This window comes from Protopterus annectens, chromosome 6.part0, assembly GCF_019279795.1.
Source record: "Protopterus annectens isolate FY-2018-M chromosome 6.part0, PAN1.0, whole genome shotgun sequence".
Lineage (NCBI taxonomy): Eukaryota > Metazoa > Chordata > Ceratodontiformes > Protopteridae > Protopterus > Protopterus annectens.
This window is the reverse complement of record NC_056737.1, coordinates 1099607691-1099631286: the sequence shown is the minus strand read 5'-3', so window position 1 is coordinate 1099631286 and position 23596 is coordinate 1099607691. Positions and strand designations below refer to the sequence as shown.

The 23596-nt window shown below is 40.1% G+C and overlaps 1 protein-coding gene across 1 annotated transcript in view; it reads left to right on the top strand.

Moving 5' to 3' along the window:
* TC2N (tandem C2 domains, nuclear) overlaps positions 1 to 23596 on the top strand; it is a 591081-nt gene that overhangs the window by 108287 nt on the left and 459198 nt on the right. Inside the window, exon 4 of the mRNA XM_044073626.1 lies at positions 15339 to 15427. Coding sequence (XP_043929561.1) covers positions 15339 to 15427 — 89 coding nt within the window. The remainder of the gene's footprint in view (positions 1 to 15338; positions 15428 to 23596) is intronic.

Below are 23596 nucleotides of genomic sequence, written 5' to 3'. Positions count from 1 at the left end.
CACACTTTCTCGATGGAAGACCTTCCACACAGAAACTGATAATTCTCTTTTTGTTTCTCATTCTACAGCATGGATGCCCTAAGACAGAAAAGTATTAAATGTAAGACTACCTTCCAGGTCGACAGTAATAACAGTCCAGCACATGTATAGTCAGGATTTAAAGATTGGTATAAACATAACTGTAGCACATGTAGTACTTTACTAGGTAAAGTTGATGTCAGTGCTTTATTGTGCAAGTCATATGAAACTGCTTTCTGTGTGCAATGTCATAAAAATAATGGTAAACGACCAAATGCATTATGTCCTGTCACCACATGTAAAATGTTAATTTCCCAGTTACAATATCAGTCACGTCAGTTATTTACAGAATCTTCTGTACATTTTGCTAGACAAATTTGGCATAAAACCACTGCACATTACAAAACAGGTAAGAACAGAGACGAAGTTCATGGTGAACTGACCAAGACACAGTCAGAGTGAATTCAAAAAGTTCAGACAACATATGCAAACACTTTTTCAGAAGTGCATAATAGCTTTAAAGTCAGCAGAGCAAAATACTGACAAATATAATCTAGTTAGCAAAGAATTAAAGCAACAGCAGTTAACTACGCTGACAAGAAATAATTTACAATGTACTATTTTTCGTTTAGAAAATGGTTAAGCGTACACAGCACAAACTTTCATCGGTTAAAGTAAGGGACTGAATTAGTGATTTTAAAATTACTTCAAATAAAACAGTTCTACAGCATAGAAACAAAATGAGACTAGTTAAACCCAGAAAAGACATGGTGTCACATGACTGACATGCATGTATTTTCTTTTCATCTAAAGTGCAGCAAAAGGCAAACGGCAAATGTAAATTGTGTAAATATATTTCTTTTAATCATGTTAGTTAAGTCAATATCTCTTTTGTTTCTTACAGTATTTTGTAATTGTACATTAGCATCAAAAATAACAGACTCCAGCAAAAACAGTATTCAAAAGCAGTATTATGCAGTTAGGCAAATTACAAATGTTTATTATAATTCTAAGAGTTTTACAACTGCATTCTAATATCAAGTTGCAAGTATATTAATGAATGACTGAAGGTACGAGTAAGTGCTAAAGGAGTTATGAGTTAAACGTCTGGAATGCGCAAAAAGAAAAAAAGTAAGTAATGTGAGCTCAAATCTTTCCAGGCTGGAATGGGTAGTTACAAGGAATGTTGTACAAGATAAAATGTTACTGGTACTGAAATTTATAAGGTCAAGGAAACAAGACTGGTCACCAGGCCAAATGGTTTACGTTTTTTTAAAACATTATTAAGTATTCACGTGCAGCATTAAGTAAAAAGAACAAACGTTTGCAAGTAAATATTACACCAAGTACAGTCAGTACATGGGCTGTGGTATGCAGTTAGAATAAATTATGCAGGTCCCTTTACAAAAAGGGAGGGTACAAGTAGCTAGTAGTAACAGTAAACATCTTTTCAAAATAAGTAAAAGCAATTCCTATTACAACTTTGACAGTATAGGCAACAGCAAAAGCTTTATAAAAATATTTTCTGTTTCTTAAAATGGCCAAAAAAAATGACCAAATGTGTAAAAGCAAAGTGTCACAGTCTACGTAACAGCCAAAAGGCAAGCATACATTCAGTTCTTACAGCATAAAGCAAATAAACAATGCTGCAGTAAAATGATGTATACTACAGGGGGAAAGGCATACTTTCAGTTTTACACTAACTGTTTAAACAGTACTGCAAAAAGTACTAAAATAAAGGTACAAAGTGGTAATACCAAAAATACATTTTAATTTTTCAAGTAATGTAATTAGCAGTCTTCAGTTTAATGCCAAGTTTGTAAACTGGACTGAGTGTACATTACAGCCATGTATGTACAAATGCAAAAACAATCTGTGCAAGCAAGTGTATTCTGTACAGTATATAGTAAATGGTTTATCTATGTAAATAGACAATTTTGCATTCAAGTGTTATATGTATAGTAACAAGTCAAATTGACATTTGTGATGTGTTTTTTTTTTCAAAAAACAAGACTGCAATGCCTTTGCAATATAGAGTCATATTCAGAGGCATCCAGTTCTAATAGTAATGGCTATCATCATTGTGTTGACAATATTCAATTGTTTTAACTTGCTGTATTAAAAGAAATCTAAATGTTTTGTTTCCCAGTGTGTTTATAGTTAATAGCAATATAACTTGACTAAAAAGTACATACTAATGTAGACAGATGTTCTTCATCTCACATTGCTGCAGTCCTTACACTTGGGTAGTCCGCTGTCCTCGGTCGGCCCGAATATCAAAGTATAAGGCTGACGTCGGTCAAGGCGCATTTGACTGACATCAGGACGTCAGGGTACAAATGCGCATGACCGACGTCATATCCTCAGTCTTTTTTGCCGCATGGTCCGATGCAGAAGCAGCATTGCAAGTGCCGGTTGGCGTTCTGAGATTTTTCGATTTCGAAGTTTCAGACCGAGTTCAAAGTTGGCTAAGTACCCCGTTGGGGAATATTTTAGTTTTTTCTTGCCTCAGTGATTTACGGATGTCAGAAAAAGTCAATAATTGCATTTCTTGTGGGAAACAGATACCGCATAGAGATTATCATACTTTGTGTATTCCTTGCTTAGGGCCTGAGCACGGCGTTGTTGGCTGTCGCTCTTGTGCTAGATTTAATAAACGCACTATAAAGAGGAGATTGGATTGTGCAAGGTTAGTCTTTGGGAAGCGGTGCAATTATAACATGCCGTCGGATGCTCCGGCCCGCTTCTAAAGAAGCGCAAGGACAAAGCAGTTAAGCCTAGGCTGGAAGAACCGTCTGTACCGGACGCCGGTTCTTTAGAGGTGTCGGTGGGGCCGGTGGCTCCACCGGAGGTTTCTTTGTGGTCCCAGGGGGAGACTTTAGTATTGCAAGATGTGGCCTCTCAGGAGGCAAGTCAAGCTGAGGGGCTTCTCAGGTTACTATACTCCCTCCCTTCCAAGGGTGGCTAGGCCCTCTCCTTCTGTTTCTAAGGCTTCTCCCAGGGGCAGGCCAGGTTTAGCTTCAGTTGGTGTTACCCCTAGCTCTTCAGGTACTGTGCCCAAGAAGCATATGCTTAAAATGGCAGAAGATTTGATTACTTTGATTAGGGTTCTATGCCCCTCCTGATAAGAGGCCTAGGGTGGAGCCTGAGCTGGGGGTTTTGAGCAGGCTTCAGATGTGTCAGAGTCTTCGGCTGAAGACTTGCAGGAGTACTCTCCTTATTCTGATTCTGATGTGGATGATTCTACTCCTTCTGCTTCTCCTCCTGAGGATTTTTCTTTTTCAGAAACTCTTCATTCCATGAGGGAGCATTTTAAGTGGGAAGGTCAGGACTTCTCTGATTCCAGGAAAAGGCTTAGGGAATTTTGTTTTTACCCCAGCATAGGCCTTTGGCTATACCTCCTGTTTTGGATGTAGTGGAAGATGTTTTACAGAGGCTTCCCTTAATCCTGATTCTTTGACTCCTGCTCCTGTTAAGCCGGATAGGTATTACAGGGTGCCTGAAGCTCATAAGTATCTTTTAAAGAGTCCTAGGGCAGACCCAGAAACTGTTAGCCAGGGGCCTAAAGGTGTTAAGGCTTCTGTTGTTAAGAATCCGGTTCCTGCAGACAAAGAGGCTAGGGCCTTGGATAGATGGGGAAAGAAAGTTTATACTTCTTCCACTCTTGCTATGAGGGCTTTGAATTGCCAGTTTCACATGTTGAAATACCAAAACTATCTCCTTTCACAATTGAAGTCTAAGGTTGATGCTCTGGCAGTAGGTATTGATTGTAAAGAGTTGCAAGATTTAGTACATGTTTCTGAACAGGTGGGTAAGCATTCTTTGCAATGTGGTTTTGATGCTGTACAGGCCTCGTCTAGGGTGGCTGCCACTGGGTCAGTTCTTCGCAGGCACGCCTGGCTAAGGGATCAAAATTTGTCTGAACATGTTAAAACAAGGATTTTAGATGCTCCTTTACAATCTGACGTGTTGTTTGGTCCTCCTGTTGAGGCAGTTTTAAAGAAAATGGAAGACAAAGCAAAGTCTATGCAGACTGTTAAAGATTTTTGCAGGTTCAGCCTCCAAAGTTTAGCAGAAATTGGCCTGCTAAAGGGTGGACGTATCCTTCTTATGATTCCCAGTCTAGGGGTAGATCTAGACGTGGTAGGGGCAGAGCTCAGGGCTCTTTCAGGCCTAGAACAGGGAGTTCTCCTGCACAGTCTTCAGGTGAGGGCAGGGGTCAGTCCTTTCGTAAACAGACCCAATGACCTACCTTTTCAGCTGCCAGAGCCTTCTCGTCTGGCAGCACCTTTGGGAGGAAGGTTGGCACTTTTCAAAGAAAATTGGAGTTTAATTACCCAAGACAAATGGGTATTGGATATCATACACCAAGGTTACAGGTTTTATTTCCATACCTTGCCTCCGTTCAGGGGCATGCCAGACGTTCCTCCTCAACAAAGAATAGAGGCTCACAAGCAAATTTCTCTGTTACTTCAACTAGGGGCCATACAGCCGGTCCCTATGCCAGAAGTGGGCCTAGGATTTTATTCTCGCCTGTTCCTAGTACCAAAGAAGGGGAACACTTGGAGACCAATTTTGGATCTATCTATCCTCAACACTTATCTGGACATTCCCAAGTTCAAAATGTTGACGTTACAACAGCTTTTGCCTCTGCTGGGCAAAGATCATTGGATGGTAACTTTGGATCTCAAGGAGGCTTACCTTCATGTTCCTATCAGACTAAGTTGCAGGAAGTATCTGCGTTTTCGAGCTGGGACTTTTCACTATCAGTTCTCTGCATTGCCCTTTGGCTTATCTACTGCGCCCAGAGTGTTCACAAAAGTTCTGGCTCCAGTGATAGCTTTCTTCAGGCTGAAAGGAATACAGATCTATCCTTATTTGGACGACTGCCTGATTCTGGCTCAAGGAAGGGAAGAGCTTCTTCGTCATTTGGAATATGTGATAGCAGTGCTAAGATGCCTAGGGTATTCTGTGAACGAAATAAAGTCCAGTCTAGTACCCTCTCAAGACATGTGCTTTCTGGGTGTGAGACTGAATACAGCATCCCAGATGGCCTTTTTAACCCCGGACAAACAAAAGAGTCTATCCCTTTACTTCCATCAGCTATCTCATCAGTCCGGGCTAACTGCAAGGACAGTCCTTCAAGCCTTAGGGTTCATGGCATCTTGTATTCTGGTGCTTCCCAATGCCAAACTGCATATGAGGAAGCTACAATGGTATCTCAAAAATGTATGGACACAGCACTGCCAGGATCTAGACACTGTCATTCAAATAATACCTTGCATTCAAAAGGAATTTTTGTGGTGGGCTCAGGAATGTCACCTAAACAAGGGACTCTCTGTGACCCGGCCAGAGGCGAGTCAGATTTTAACGACAGATGCCTCAGACAAAGCTTGGGGAGCTCATCTAAATGGAAAGTGGATACAAGACAAGTGGCCTGCCAGACTACAGCATCTACATATCAATCTAAAGGAGATGTTAGCAGTCCAGTTTGCATTAATAGCTTTCAAGGATTTACTTCTTCCAGGGCAGGTGTTGATTCTAACAGACAACACAACTGTCATGTGGTACATCAACAAGCAAGGGGGAACGCATTCTTACCCTCTATGCAGGCAAGCAATGATTTTGTGGGAGACTGCTCTCAAGTTACAACTCAATCTTCAGGCAAGGTTTCTGCCAGGAGCACAGAACTCCTTAGCAGATGTGTTGAGCAGACAATTATGGATCCCCACGAGTGGAAATTGGATCCTCATGTGTTTCAGAAATTGACAGTGTCATGGGGAACTCCAGACATAGATCTGTTCGCTTCTCCACTAAACCATCAGCTGCCAAAGTTTTGCACAAAAAGGTTTCATCCCACAGCTTGGAAAGTGGATGCTCTTTCTTTCAATTGGAGCAATCTTCATGTGTATGCCTTTCCACCTCTGCCTCTCCTCCCAAAGGTACTTCTAAAGGTCAGACAGGACAAGCCAAGGATGATTTTAATAGCTCCAGATTGGCCTCGACAGCACTGGTACCCATTACTGAGAAGTCTGGTACGGAAGCCTCCATGGCCTTTGCCTTCGATTCCACACCTGTTGTCACAGGAGGACAGCCATTTGCTCAATGTCAAACTTCACTCTCTTCACCTAACAGCCTGGCATATTCTGTTTTGAACCATAAAGGGTCTCAACTTCCACAACAAGTTTTGAATGTGATTTTGGAAGCTAGAAGGCCTAGTACAAGGAAAGTGTACGCAGATAAATGGAAGAGATTTTTATTTTGGAGTGCAGCAAAAGATTTTGATGTTTCTGAGCCTAATTTGAGTGTGGCTCTTCAATATCTTACTGAGTTACTGGACAAAGGTTTGTCTTTCTCTTCTATTAAGGTTCATGCTGCAGCAATTTCGGCTCACTATGATTGTGACCCACCGTTGTTTTCTCATCCTTTGTTCAAGCAATTTCTTAGAGGGGCAAAGAATATAAGACCCCCACGAAGAGCTCCTACTCCTGCTTGGGATCTCAATTTTGTGTTGGAGAAACTCACTCTACAACCTTTTGAGCCTGCAGCTACTTCTGAGTTGAAATATTTGTCATGGAAGACTGCTTTTTTGTTGGCAATTACTTCTGCAAGAAGGGTTTCTGAATTGCAGGCCCTTATGGCGGTTGAGCCTTTCTTGATTTTCCATAAGGATAGGGTATCATTACGTACTAATCCTTCCTTTATGCCTAAGGTGGTTTCTAGTGTGGCTTTAAACCAAACTATTCATTTGCCTACTTTTTATGCAAATCCCCAAAATAAAGGGGAAAAGATTTTGCACACTTTAGATGTACACAGGCAGTTGCGATATTATTTGGACAGAACTAAAGGGTTCAGGCAGTCTCAGCAGTTGTTTGTTTCTTTTGCTTTGAGTTCTCAGGGCAAGCCTGTGTCAAAACAAACTATTTCTAAGTGGATTGGGTTTTGCATTGCTTTCTGTTATTCCCATCATGGCAAGGAGATTCCAGCTGGGATTAGGCCTCATTCCACTAGGGCTACTGCCACTTCAACAGCTTTTTGAGGGAGTGGCAACCAAGGATATTTTGGAGGCAGCTACTTGGAGTTCAGTGCATACTTTCTCTAGGCATTATCACCTGCCACTTTACTCTAAATCCAGGGCTGGTTTTGCCACTGCTGTTTTGCAGGGCATCTTGGCAGCTCCTGCTTCCTTGTAGTTAGCCATCCTCCCTTACCTCTGCTTTGGGATTCTACCCAAGTGTAAGGACTGCAGCAATGTGAGATGAAGAACATAGTAAAGTTTTGTACCTACCATAAATGTAGATGTTCGAAGATCCACATTGCTGCAGTCCAATTTACCCTCCCTCCTTCCCCTCTGTAGTTAGAGGTGGCTGTGTGGGTTGGGTTGTACATATTGTGTATTTTGTATATATTGTACATATAGTTAGTGCAAGGGTGGTGGGTTGGTTGTTTGCTGTCTTTTGGTTTTGACCTTTATTTTTAGGGTCTTCTGACATCTGGGGCAAGAAAAGACTGAGGATATGACGTCGGTCATGCGCATTTGTACCCTGACGTCCTGATGTCAGTCAAATGCGCCTTGACCGACGTCAGCCTTATACTTTGATATTCGGGCCGACCGAGGACAGCGGACTACCCAAGTGTAAGGACTGCAGCAATGTGGATCTTCGAACATCTACATTTATGGTAGGTACAAAACTGTACTTTTTATTTAAAATAAAACAGAGGGAATGTATACAGTGATAGATATGTTTAAAAATGTATTAATGCATGTGCACATCTATTTGCTAGTTAGATGCATATACACATCTGTTGCTATAATATATGTAAAAATAATATAGTTAGTTAAATACAAATGTTTCTGTTTACCAGCATACATATATTCTGGTACGTCTTCAGACAAGCTGAATGTTCAGTGTCTGGAACATGCTTCAATGACTATAGATAAAAATGCATCTGCGAGACAAGGCACACACCATTCAACACACACATCTGCATTTCATTCGCATCATTCTAAACATCAAAACAGAGGGAATTACAATATTTCACAAATAAAACTTAGGAAAATGCTACACAAAATAGAACACAAGACAATTTCAGTAGTAAAAAGCATACAGCATGTACCTTTGGGAGGATAACATTTAACACAAATATAACAGCATGGTTAGCTGAACAAGGTCAGGGATACATAAACACAGAGACAAGAATCAGAGACGGACATAAACATTTCAATAAACAGCTCTAGTTCTATTAGATGCTGTATATTACTTCGAAAATGTAACCGTTCTGACAAGGGAAGACATCATGCAAAAATGTCACAGTGTGTAGACAATAACACAAAAATAAGAATAAACAGGGGGAAAAGGTTATGATTTCTACCAATACTCTGTTTATTTATAAAAAAAGGACCATGGGTTAAAATACTTACCATTTTGGGTGTCAGGCCAGTACTTCATGCAGATCAAATGGTAAAAATACCATCCACTTGTACTATGAAAGGACAATAATACCAAAAAAAACAATATTGCACTTCAATATTACATTTCCAAGTTTTAAAAATACCAAATGCAGATTTAAAAGAGCTTGGTATAAAAACTAGTAGGACAAAATATCTCACAGATTGTACATTTACAAGCACAAGGAAATCTTACTATTTAGTAAGTCATTAAAAGTATCTTTAATAGACAGATTACAATTTAGTATAAATGGACAATATTGCCTTCAAATTTCTAAATGCTTGTTAAAGTGGCACCACAGTTTGTATGTTTGGTTTCAAATAACCCAGTGTTAATAGTAAAAGACAAAAACAGAAGCTAACACTGCCCATAATTGGTGGGACATATTTTGAACACGGTCATCATCTGGGACTAAATTGTTAAATTACATCCTGTGTTAATACTTTTAGGAGTCATAATAATAATAGCTTACAATAGTTTAATATGCTGCAGGTTACAAAGAGTTGCAATAACTCAACAAGTTATGATTGTACATATGAGCAAAGTTATAAATGCTGTAAATAATGATGCTAACAAAACAAATGCAGTCTTTTCTTTAACTTTAGTTTAGTCTGTTCCTCAAACAAATTAAAAAAAAATGTGAAACTGAAAGAATACTCTGTTCTATATAGTATATACTGTCTTTTCACACTACTGCTAGCATGATTATTAGCCTGAATAAAAGCTGCAAGAATAATATGAAATATAAAGGGTTAATTTAGAAATAGTATAAAATGCTCCACACAACTATGTTCCCAGTCGGTCATTGCAATCCTGTGACCAAAAACTCCTGTCTACAGACCTAGCAAATCTGCTGGGCATTGTCTGTACTCATACAAGGTTGCCAAAGCCAGGAACTGGTTATCTGTATCCACCAGGTCTATACCCTCCCATCTTTCAAAACCACTCTGAAAGACTTCCTAGCTAAAATCTGGCTGTATTCTTATTGAAATCCAGGATGTACTATATCCCTAAATGTGAACAGGTATCCTTATAATTCCTTACTCTCTCATCTTCACTTCTTTACTGCTATCTAATTCTCTTCCGTAACTTTCTCTGTAAACATACCTCTACTTAGACAGACTTTCCTGGTAATCAAATGTCAGTAAATAAATAATTAATGTAGTAGCAGAGGGATACTTTTTTTTTTTTTTGGGGGGGGGGGGGGGTAGACAGGCACACACTATTCCCAGACAGGATTTATGTATCTTTGCAGTCATGTGTCATTTCATTTTATTGTGCACTACAGTGTTCTTAACTTTGAACATTAAGCTTTTGACACAACTAGCGGTGTACCACAAGACTCTGTCCTTGGTTCCCTCCTCTTTAACATTTTCACAAACACTGTCTGTACTTCCACACAACAGGCCACACTAATACAACACACAGATGATTCCACTCTCATTTGCACATCTAACAACATGGTACACCCCAAAATAATTCCTCAGGAAGCTTTAACAGCCACTGAAACACGGCTTCATAACTCACAACTCATGCTCAACCCATAAAATACCAAACTACTACTTTTTCCCCAAATCCTCTGTCATGAAAAACCAAAATTGAAAGTCCTCTCTCTTGATAATACCACCATTGAAGTGTCCTCCCACAGCGAACTACTTATTCTCAACGGCCACCTAAACCCCCATAAAGAATTTGCCATCACCGCCATATATATTCGTCTAGGAAATAATACACCCTCCCTTGAACTTATTCTGCCCTGGCTGTCCCACAACATACAATATAAAACAGTCACACTCGGGGATGTCAATATTGACTTGTCATAATTAGCATTAGACTCCCCACAACTCAGCATTAACTTACAAGGGTTCCTCCAACTTATCACATCCCCCACACGCATGCACAAAACATCACCTACTAATCCCATCCTAGATTGGATCCTCACAAACACCCCACACCTCTTCCACAACCCCTGCACCCTACCTGACAACCTAAGTGACCATCTGCCCACCTACATCCAAATATAGTCTCCTCAATCACCCAAATCTCACTCCTACTGAGAATGTCATAAACACACTAACTTTAATGCCAACTTATTTAACTCCACTCTGGCTAGCATAAACTGGTCCTTCCTCTGGCAACTCCCTCTCAATGACGCTGCTCTTACATTTACTAAAATGTTCCTAGATATTCTCAACTCCCTAGCCCCTACCAGGAAAATCAGAACTAAAGCCAATTATGCCCCCTGGCTCTCCAAAGAAACCTGAGCTCTTATGCACAAAAGAGACAGAGCATGGAAAGCCTGGGCAAAAACCAAAACACCCTGCCTCCTCTAAAACTATAAAGAGCTAAGCAGCCTCACCAAAAAAATAGTCAATAAAGACAAAAAATCTTTCTACAACTCACCCCAATTTGACCAGCTATCTAACCCACAAAAATTCTGGGCAACCCTAAACAAGATCCTCCATCCCGGCAAGCCATCTACCTCCTCCCCGTTCCCAAACAATGCCCCTCAGGAAACTGCCACCCTCCTCAACAATTACTTCATTGATAACATCCAAAAACGTACGTGCACAAATCAAAACTCTAACCCTCTCCAACCTCCCCTACTGCAACAAACAATACTCCCTTCTCCCTGAGACCCTGTCTCCACTGCCTATATCAAATTACTCCTGCTAAAGCTTAAACCTTGTTCTCCATCTGCAGATCACTTGCCACCTGTCTTTATCAAACTTGCTGCTGAATCCATAGCCTACCCTGTATCCCTGCTCATAAACAGATCCATCCAAGAAGCCACCATCCATGACATTTGGAAAACCTTTTACATGATCCCACTGCATAAAGGCAGCAATTCCACTGACCCATCAAACTACAGACCCATAGCCATACCTTCCCCACTATCAAAAATACTTGAAAAGTGCATTCATACTCAACTACTTAATTTTCTCCTTCAGGAAAACCTACTTCCTCACACCCAGCATGGCTTCATACCAAACCACAGTACTTCTACTGCACTGTTAGCGTTTACCCACACAGTAGCTGAGGCCAACAACAAACTTGCATTCTCTCTCTCTTCCTTGACCTCTCCAAGGTTTTTGACACTGTTTCCCACTCCTCACTCCTCTCTAAACTCAATGATCTAAATCTCACTGCTACTTCTCTTACTTGGTTTACCAGCTACCTTTACAACAGGCAGCAGTCTGTCAGATGGCTCACTTCCTGATCCTCCTTTTTACCCATAAAATGTGGCGTTCCCCCAAGGATCCATCCTAGGCCCCTTTCTGTTAAATATCTTCATAAATGACCTCCTTACGTTCTGCGAACAATCCTCCCTTATTCAATATACCAACGATTCTACACTCATCTCCATCTACGACAACATATCTGACATCCACATACACACCCGAGACTCCTTCATGTCTGTAGAAACATGGCTCACCAAAAATCAGCTCATCTTAAATCCAAAAAAAAAAAAAAAACTATTACTATTCCTTCCTCGAGCTCTCTTTCTCACCACAAATCGTCATTTGTCATTACATCTTTTGACAAGACCACCATCCAGGCCAGATCCCAATGTAGCTCCTAGGTACAATTATTGATGATGAGCTTAAACTCAGTCTGCATATTCAGCAAAATATAAAAAAACGCCAAAAACTAGGATTACTATACCAAAATAAGACATTTCTTAACTCAGATGCTAAACTCTCCTTAGCTCAGTCTCTCCTCCTTCCCTCCCTTCTCTATGCAGCCCCTATTCTCACCTCCATTCACTCCACATATTTAGCTAAACTCCAACAAACTTACCACAAAGTAGCCAGATTTGCCACTAACTCACCATACAACTCACACCACTGCCTAGCACTCAACTCACTGAAATGGCTAGAATTCCCCCAACAACTCCAAATGTCTCAATTTCAAATCATACACTCTGTTCTATAAACCTACTTCCTGCCTCTCTCGCTCTCCTCCCTGGTATCCTATTACACCCCAAACCGCACTCTCCGAACATCGAATCAACAACTCCTTGACATATATAAATCTAACAAATTCTGTGGAAAAGTACTTTTCAAATGCAGTGTAGCCCAAGCCTGGAATAAACTCCCCTCACATGTAAGAACCACCCCCCACCCTAAGCATTTCAGAAAAGAGCTTAGACTACATTTACTTAACATAAAGTCTTTCCCTGTCAGGACCCTACCTAACCTTCTACATCTTGTTCACCCCCCCACACACACACACACACAAGCCAGTTAACTCCTTTTAGCTAGGAGATTACATGACATAGAGGTCTGGGGTATGTTTCATTATTATTCACCTGCTTGCTAAAAAAAACTGCTGGCATTACAATTACTTTATTATGCTTTTATTTTATCCTATTTCTCATATTTCTGTACACGTTATTACCTCTTAATTCTACTAGCACTCCTTTGTACTGTGTTTGATTAACTGTTAACTCTGTCCAAATTTTCTTTGTATCTGTAAAATTTCTGGAGCTTTTCTCCTTGGGTCTCCACTGAAAATGGGCCTCTGGCTCAGTAGGACTAACCCAGTTAACAAATGCCAAATAAATAAAAAAATAAGTAAAGGGGTGATAGCGGATGATAACTTTGCATTCGACCTGCACATACAAAATTGCATAAGAAAAAATAATCAAAAACTAGAGATGCTTTACAGAGCCAAAAAAATTCTCACTTCGCAACTAAAACTACATTTGCAACTACTTATCTCCTGCCTATTCTTCTTTATGGCACACGCTACTAACCTCCAGACGTCACAAAAATTACAACTTGAACAATGCTGTAACAAAGTTACTAAATTAGTAGCACGTACCCCTTTCAGAACCCAGCACTGTATAGCACTGAAAACTCTAAATTGGTTAGAACTGCCTCATCAACTAACATATACACAACTTCTTACCACCTATAAAGTTATCCAAAATCCATATGCCTGTCCAGCATTAAAAACATTCCACACAACTATGTTCCCAGTCGGTCATTCCAATCATGTGGCCAAAAACTCCTATCTACAGACCTAACAAATCTGCTGGGTATTGTCAGTACTCATACAAGGTTGCTAAGGCCTGGAACTGGTTACCTGTGTACGTCAGGTCTATAGCCTTCCTCCCATCTTTCAAAACCACTCTGAAAGACTTCCTAACTAAAATCTGGCTCTAATCCGGCTCTATTTTTGCTCAAATCCAGGATAAACTATATTCCTAAATGTGAACAGATATCTTTTCATTCTTTATAATTCCTTACTCTCCCTTCTTCACTTACTTCCTTACTGCTATCTAATTCTCTTCCGCAACTTTCTCTGTAAATATAACGTCTGTTTTCCCTCATTTCATATTGCAGTTCATATTTGTATTAGATTAGCTTACATTCAAGTTCTCTACAAACTGCCTAAAGTTTCTCTAAATATTAAATGCTTGTCATATACCTGGTATCGATTTTTAACCCATGTTTTTATATTATGTCTAATTTGTTATAATTATTTAAACTGCAGATGTTTCTGTTTTATTTCTGAAGACTGTAAAATTATTTTTCTTGAAATGTTTTGTAATAATTTGGAGCTTTTGTCCCCGAGCCTCCTCTGAAAATGGGCCTCTACTCAGACAGACTTTCCCAGTAATCAAATGTCAATATATAAATAATGAATATAGCAGCAGAGGAGCCCTTTTTTTTGGGGGGGGGGTAGACAGGCACGCACTATTCTCAGACAGGATTTATATATCTTTGCAATCATATGTCATTATATTTTATTGTGAACTACAATGTTCTTAACTTTGAACTTTAAGCTTTAGACACAACTTATTTTTCCTTAAAAGAAAACAAATAAGACTGAATTTCTTTCCTTACATATGTCTTTGTTCAGGACATCATTGGATGAAAAAGTTACAAAAAAAGCTGTTGAGATGCACCTCAGAGCTTCTAGAACCTTATGACTTCAAGGGGCTACTACCCCCTGCTTAATTCATTTACTTCCTTCACATTTATGTCAGTGGAGTCTTGGACATATAGATTATATAAGATGGAGGAAAAAATAAAAGGAAGACAGAATATGAAAGAAACAAAAAAGAAATAATACAGATGATATGGGACCATGATGGGGGTTAGAGGAAGGGCACTGGGGAGATGCAGGGGGGTATTAATGTACAGTAAGGGATATGGAGTCCTTTGACTAGAACTCTGCCTTGTTGATTGCAGTCAAATATCTGAGGTGTATATGGTTCATAAAGTGGCTATAATGAGTAGGTACTAAGGTGGTCTGATGAAAATGACTGACTCCATCTGTTGTTTAGTCACATGATTAGTAACCTGTAGCAATACAACCCCACCCCATTCTATTTAGCCCAATTCATTCAATTGTTTCCTGCCTCCTCACTTGCTTTGAAGTCACCAGCTGCCACTGCACAATGATCTTGCACAAAATGTCATTCACAGTTGTCTGCATTGCAGTTATTTGACTTATGATCAAATGTAAATTCAACCAATCGTGACTGGGCAATTAGAGCCTGATAAAATGGTTGTCAATTACTGGCAGAGAAACCTGCCTTTATATCTGGTGGATGTTTAAGAAAATTGCTTGGATTATCCTCTAAACCATTATGTAGCAAGGCACATGAATTTCTTTAGTGTAGATCACATCACTTTCTGTGTATATATCACAGACTGTCATATTTTTCCGTCATTGTTTAGACAATTTGATAAGTAAGCACAGCTGTGATGATCAGGGCCTCAAATTCCGACTTGTACTGTTTGTAGTTGATGGTTAATTTGTCGGTTTTAAATCTTGATAAATGGAGTGTGTAACTATGTATCACATTTAATTTACAGCAATCAGGTAACAAGCATTTTATTCTGTTTCTTACAGGCTGGGATTTAAGGATCAACAAGCCTCCATTGTCTCCTGGTTTAAGTAGTTCCATGTTTGAACTCAATTCTGCAAATCGTTACATTCAGGTAAGTCTTTCCTTTCATGACTTTCAAGTTGTGACTTTTTATGACTTGTTCAACTTCATTGTCTTTTATTTTGACAATATTTGCAAAAAGCTTGACCATTGCCCCCTGCTAGTTATCTGCACATATACCTCTCATACTCCAAGCATTAAAAATCATAACAGAAAGTCTGAAAGAGGAGCACTTTCTCTTTTTTCACAATGGAAGGTCTTTATGTACTAGATCCTATATTGCTGGTGACAGTGAATATTTGTATAGGATTGCTTTATGCTTGTGTTAGAGTAGGGTCTGTATTACTTTATTGAATGGTTATTCGGTGAATAGCCATTAACTGAGCCCCTATTTATCGAACCTGCTCTTCATCAAACAGCAAATTTTAAGTAGAGTAAATCAGTGTTTGGCCAACCAAGCCACCATAAAAAAAAAATTTTACATTTAAAACCTACCACACCCCCCTAACTAAATATACCAACTCCGAGATCACACTACACTGGGGGAAAGGGCAGATTCCAGATGGTGGCCAACCACTGATTTGCCCTAGTTAAAATTTGCCATTCAGTAAAGAGCGGCTTTGATAAGTAAGGGTTTGACAAATGGCTGTTCACTGAATAGCCATTTGATAAACATATAGACCCGTTACGTTATGTACTCATAAATATGTCTGACTTCAAGAGGAGCATCATAAATCTAAGAGGAGCAAAGCTAAATCAGAGGGCATAAATCATAGCACTGTGCATAAATCATAGCATTTGATAGGTATGCCTGCACATACCCTGATATTTTCATTATTAGAAGAAAAGCCTAATTAACTTACATTAAAATTATCATCAGTAGTCCCAAATGATTAATGGCCTTCACACATTTCAGCATACAGTTTCATAAATGAGGTTTTCATCCACCAGAATTGTTTGAGCAATCCTGATTGAATTCAGGGACTGGGGAAGAATGTAAGAGAAGATTTAAAGAGACAATATTGTATGACCCCTGCCTACCTTAAAAAATTTAGAGCAGTTTAAAAATGCTACTGAAAGCAGACAGTATTTTTACTTATCTATATACACATATATATTTATGTTTTTCTTCCTTCATAATCAAAGAGATACATGCTACTTTAGTGTAACACAGTAGTGTATTCACTGCAAAGGCCTGTTGATGCCATGTGCAGTGTATATGTACAGTAGTATCTTTACTTTAAAGAGCCATACTGATTGCCATGTGCATTGTATGTGCAGTAGTGTGTTCACTATAAAGGTATGCTGATGCCATGTGCAGTGTGTATACAGTAGTGTCTTTATTGTAAAGGTATGCTGGTGCTATGCTCGGTGTATGGCTACAGTAGTATTTTCACTATAAACCTATGAGAATGTAATGTGCAGTGTATGAATACAGTAGTATTTTCACTGTCAAGGCATGCTGATGCCATGTGTAGAGTGAGTGTGTATATTGTAGTATTTAAACTGTAAATGCATAGTGATGTCATGTGCAGTTCAGTGCAGAAGTGTGTTCACCATAAAGATATTTTGATCCCAAGTGCAGTGCATGTACAGAAATGTGTTCACCATAAAGATATTCTGATGCCAAGTGCAGTGCATGTACAGAATGTGCTCACTATAAAAGGTATTCTTATGATGTTTGCAGTGCATGTGCAGTAGTGACTTCATTGTAAAGGTTTGCTGATGCTGTGTGCAGTGCATGTACAGTAATGGGTTCACTATAAAGGTATGTTGATGCTCTGTGTAGTGTTGATGTTGTGTGCAGTCTGTGTACAGTCATGCATTCATTATAAAGGTATGCTGATGCTCTGTGCAGTGTTGAAGCTATGTGTAGTGTGTGTACAGTAATGTGTTCACTATAAAGAAGTGTCTTCATTTTAAAGGTATGCTGATGCCACATGCAGTGTGTGTGCACAGGAATTTTTTTCACTATAAAGGTATGCTAATACTGTGTGCAGTACATGTGCAGTGATGTGTTCATTGCAAAGGTATGCTGATGCTCTGTGCAGTGCTGATGAATGCAGTATGTGTGTACAGTAATGTGTTCACTGTAAAGGTATGCTGATGCTCTGTGCAGTGTTGATTCCATGTACAGTGTGTGTACAATAATTTATTCACTGTAAAGGTATGATGATGCCATGTGCAGTGCATGTGTAGTAGTGTCTTCACAGTAAACATATGCTGATGCTGTGTGCAATGTTGATTCTGTATACAGTGTATATACAGTAATGTGTTCACTTTAAAGGTATGCTGATGGTGTGTGCCGTGCATGTACAGTAATGTGTTCACTTTAAAGGTATTCTGATGTCATGGGCACTGTGTGTACAACAGTGTCTTCACTGTAAATGTATGCTCATGTCATGTGCAGTGCATGTACTGTGATAGCTTTACTATAAAAATATGCTGATGCTGTGTGCAGCACGTGTGCAGTAGTGTCTTCACTGTAAAGATATGCTGTGCAGTGTTGATACTGTGTATAGTGTGTGTATACAGTGGTGGCAGGGAGATGATGATCTTTGCTTAGTAAAAACTGCATACTCCTCACTTCGGAAAATAAACGACCTTCTGTGTTGTGATTGCTTTTATGATAAGGATTTATTTGTTCTGTCTGGTTTCAAACCTGGCCTAGTTTTGGCCCCAAATAAAAGATAATTTACTCTCTCCTCACCAAACAGCTTCTGTAAACAAGAATCTTAATGCAGGAAACCACTTACTCCATTAGCGGCCAATTATTTTTCATGTTCTTCATTACCTTTGCCCTTCCTGCATGAATCAGCACTGTTATTATTCCTGAATTCCTCCATAATATCCTTATCCCATTTGGATTCCTCCATTCCTTTTGCAGTAGAAAGCCACTACATTACCTTTGTCACTGAGACTTTCATAGCCACATGTTTTATCCAATGCATAGCAACCATCAGTCACCTCTCCTTGAACTCAGTCGGTCATTCCTTCCTACCATGAGGGCAACATATAGATACAGATCCATTTTATTCCCCATCAATGACAGAGTCATTCCTGCTCAAGGTGAGAGCCTTATAATCCTATTTATTCTTGCAGGAGGTGAGGGTCAATTGTTAGGGTGCAGACTTCCACAAGCTTATGTGGGCTTCCTGTCCCAAGTACATAATCTCTCCCTGTGATAGCCAGTGGTGTCCCTAAGTGTTGCAGCTCTGGAAGGTCCAATGTGTACACGCAAGTATGCTGCCATTTAAAATGCAGTGTTTCCAATGTGTCCTTTCAAGCTTTGCCATATTTTTTTTCGCTCATCTTCTTGATTCCTTACCCCACTTCCCTCCTCATGCTGATCTTTCTCCTTGTTTGTTAAATCCACATTTTCTCCACTTGCTGTTTTTTTTATAAACACTTGCTTCCAGACTTTCTCCATTTCTGTTCCGAATTGTATTTTTGTTCAAACGATTGTTCTCTACAATCCTCTTCTTTTTTCCTGCTAGTATTTGGTATTTCCAGGAAGTGCTAGCATTTGATGTACCATAGCTCTTCCTTCCCAATATTACCTTCAGCTACCTTAGTTCAACTTCAGAAAGGTTCAGCTTTATATTACATTTGCTTGATGTCGAAGGGAGGCAATAAGCCAACCAGAGACTTCCCGTTTGATTGCCTCTAACGTTGTACCTCCTCTCTGTCCTTTTTCCATCTGTTCCATACACTCATGAATGTCTCCATTGATTCCCTCTGTGCTGTCCATTGCAATAGTCCATTCTGTTGTTGTGCAACCCACTCCATGAAAAAATGCTTTCAAAGATCCATGGAAAAGCTAGTCCCTAGAGTTTGCTGCCTGTACTTTCTCATTCCCCCACCCTCCCAACATTCCTGTCCATGGTGACCCCTTCACGTCTCCTTGACATGATGTAGTACATTCTTATCATGTACCCCCTGGCTCTCCAGGTCTCAGGTGAGAAGAGCTCTTACTTCTGGCTCTGCAAGTCTCAGGTGAGAAGAGTTCTTACGTCTCTAGCTGATGGCCTTATCCCTTCCCTCCATCACATGGATCACTTTGAGGACTTTCCTATGGATTCTTTCAGGCAGTTTTATTTCTATTCCTTATGTGGTTTCCTGAATTGTAAGAAAGTATTGCATGTATGCTTCTGGAATATGTCCTACTAAGGAACATTGCAACATTCTGTTTGTTGCTGCCGCTGCTCTCTCACTTTGGTCACAGTGGTCTAGTCCCGGTGTATTCAACAGCCCCCCCAAATCCTGTTCCTGACCTGCTGTTATCAGCTGCACTCCCTCCCTCCCAGCCGGCACTTCACACCATGGTTATTGTAGCCAAAGTGAAATACTTTGCATTTGCTTGCTGTGAACTTCAGCTGCCACTGCTCTGCCCACTTCTGCAGCCTATCTAAATCCTTTCATAGACTCTTCTCCTATCCTGCAGGGATGCATGTATCTTTGTGTCATCAGCAAACAAGGTGATGCTGTTCTGTTTTCTTACAGACACGTCTGAGACAAACACAGTGAAGACTATTCGAGCCACCACAGGCCTCAATGATACTCCATTAGTCACTTTACTAATTCCTGACTGTCTTCTCTCCACAGCCCTCTGTGTCCTGCCATGCAGCTGTTCATTGATTCTTAGTCCTACCCCTAACCCCATCACTCTTCCTTTCAGCCTCCTGTGTGGGACCCATTCAAAGGTTTTGCTGATGTCCAGGCAGACTACATCTGCTGATACACTACTCTCTCAATTCCATGTCCAGTTCACTTCTAACCCACTCATAAAAAATGACCAGGTTTGACTGACACTTCCTTTTGAACATGAATCCATGATGGTTTCCATTGTCAAGACATACTACCATCCTTCTGCAGCTGGTAACAAAACCTTCTCAACTTCAGAATTTGCTGAGTCATGCTGCAAGCGTAGAGCTTCCTGTACCTTTCTTAGCCAGACATTTAACCTTACGTCCACCTCTTTCATCCCGTCCTTTCCTTACTGGTAGTGTTACTTGTCCTGTCCCTTACTGGTAGTGTTACTTGTCATTTCCTTACTGGTAGTGTTACTTGTCCTGTCCCTTACTGGTAGTGTTACTTGTCCTGTCCCTTACTGGTAGTGTTACTTGTCCTGCCTCTTTCATGCAAGTCCACTGCTACTCCAAGCAACAGAGTTTGTCAACTCATCTCCTGTCAATTGGTCCATTCCTTACATTTCTCAACAGTGTAATAATATATTTATTGTCTTTTAAGATTTGACAATGCTGTTGTAGATGAGAAAGGATGTCAGTGTTTGAGCTTTAAACAGTCTTTTTACAGTCATTTAGTGAGGTCAGAACATGTTAGAGCTGCAGAGAGCAGTTGTCCAGTTTCTAAAGACTGTTGGACTTGAGTGGCTTTTTTGGGTTTATCTGGAGGGTGGACATTATTGCTGAAGGTGAACCTTTGCCGTAGTTAAATGGAGTTTACTCAGTGATGCAGAACATTTTCCTTGGTAAAACACTTCATATACCAGTATAAAATAAACACATTGTGGCATTGTTTTGCCAGAAGTGTTTTATTTTCTTCCAGTGCTGTCTGTTTTTGGGGTGCACTATGAGGAGGACATAGGAATTTTAGAAAAAGCATGTTGCAGTGTCATGTGATAAGAAGAAACTGGGAGTGAAAGAGGCAAAATAATAACTGTGAAAACATTTCATCAACCCCCTTTTTTTAATGGGTGTTGCATCACCCTTCACCACGTCTCTCGATTCAGTGCCACTCTCCTACCTTCTTTGACAGTCACGTCTGGGTGTCACAGATCTTCTTTCACAGAGTCCAACCATCTATTGGCTGGATGCTCTCATATCCTGTTGACACCTTCCTGTCTCTCCCAGATCTTCTTCACCAAATTATCCTCTGCTTTCCTGCACATGTGCCAAGACCACTGTAATCTGTCCTGTTTCACCTTCTCTGTAATTAGTGCTAATTTGGCTTCTGCTCTGATGTTCTCATTTCTTTTTGCCTGTCGCACAGTGTGGATCCTACCAGCTAAACATTTCATCTTCATCATCTCTAGCTTCCTCAGTTGGTGTGCCGTCACTGCCCAGGTTTCTGTACCATACAGTAGTACTGGTCACGCCCCTGGTTTGAAACTTAACTTTTAAGCTTCTTTGCCAATTTTCTGTCAAACACTACCCCTGACATTATGTGTCAATTGGCTGCAGCCCCTCTAATTCTAAATTTGGCCTCCTCATTCAGGCTTCCCTTGCCCTCAACCACCCCTCCTCAATACCTGAAGCTGTTAATCTCTTTCACAAGTTTTCCCTTCTATCTCAGTTTTCAACTTATTCTTATTTCCCAGTTTGCTACTAGGACAACCCATCTATACCCAGTTTCATCCCATGCGACTTCAGTTCTGCATTCCATTCCCCTGTCATTTGTGAAACTGCTGTACAGCGCCTGCTTGTAGTCCCAAATTGTCCATATATATAGCTGCTTTGTTGATCTGTCCCCTCCAACCTACTTGCTAATATAGACCAGCTTCAGAACTGAACCCTGATTTATACCCACTCCCACTGGGAACTGTGAGTTTGAACACAGTTCTTCCTTGTGTCATTGGGTCCTTGTACATAGCTTGCGCTAATTCTGCCATTTCTGGGACTTTGAACCATCACAGGACTGCCTAAATCATCTTTCTTGGGACCTTGTCATATGTTTTTGCCAAGTCTAGGAGTGCTCCGATGGACTCTTTCCTCATCTCTAGCTTCTTCTCCAGTATCTGTCTCACTGCAAACATCGGGTCAGCTGTGCTGGATTCTGATCTGAATCTGGACTGCTCATCTCCCATCTTACTTTGTATTACTCTGCATATTCTTTTATCAGTCATCCTGTCCAGTGCTTTCATGCAGTGTGGCAGGAGTCTGATACCTCAATACAGCCCACAGATATGAATGTCCCTGTTGTTTTTCTATACTATATTTGACAGTCATCTGCCATGTAGCTTTCTCTCCATACCACTGTGAGTAGCCTCAGGAGACATTTATTTTATAATGCACCCAAAGTTGTGATCATACCTGCCATGAATCACCTGCGCCTGCTGCCTTCCCTGCCTTCATATTCTTTAGTGCTGTTCTTACGTCTTCTAGCCTGGGTTCTTCTTCCTCTTCCGTTGTACGTTGTGTAGGGACAATACACATCTGACAGGTTTTCTTTATCTAGAAGTTGCTGAAAGTACTCCTTCCATTTGCTTTTGATGTCCTGTGGACTGGTGAGCAGATTGTTGCTAGAATCCCTTTTGAATGTTGTCTGATGACTATCTTCTCTATCTTTCTGTTTTTCTCTTTCCACCAGATAGCATTTCTTTCTACCATCTGCTGAGTAAGTTTCCAGAAGCTGGTGATCTGCCTGTGATGCTTTGTTCTTTGCTATCGTGACTACTTTCTTAGCCTATTTGTTAGCCAACCAGTGTTTGTTATTAGCCTGGTCAGTCTTTTCTATCTCCCACTTCTTCCTGCACTCCTCCTTTCTTTTGATGACTTCCTGGACTTCTGCATTCCACCACCAGCTTTCCTTATGTACCTTATTTCCATACCTGGCTTGGCCACATATCTGTTCTGTAGTCCTAACACATGGTGTTTTGAGGTGCTGCCATTGTTTTTCAGCTCCAGCTGCTTCCTCTTATTCCTGAGGTGCTAGACCCCGGAGTATTTCCTTGAAGTTTGTGCTTTATCTTCGGTCAACTTCCAGGTCTTCAGTATAGTCTTGCTCTTTTTCTCTCTCTGTCTTTCTTTCTTTCATTATTTGCTTTTGTTTACTGGAAAAGTCCGAGTGGGTTGAAATTCCCATTTCAGAGAACATTTGGGAAGAAAAGCTAAATAGTTACTGCAGAAATGCATAACTGTAAAAATATAAAAAGAAATTACAACACACAAAATTAATTTGCAATGTTAGTAGAGGGCATAACACATTTCGGAGTAGGAATAAATGAAAATACAGAATTAGCAAAAATAGCAACAAAGAATATACACTTTGCAGAAGTTTATACACTGCAAAATAAGTATCATATACCTTTTTTACATATTTGCCAGCTGAATAAACTGTTGAGTCCTGCTGAAAAATAGTATTAATGTCTTATGATACTGCAAGAATGAAAGGAAGTGAGATGAAGTGAGGGTATAGGGGGTTTCGGTAACAGAATAAGTTAAAAGTGTGTAGATGGCTGTGTATATTTTGATGTTATCAT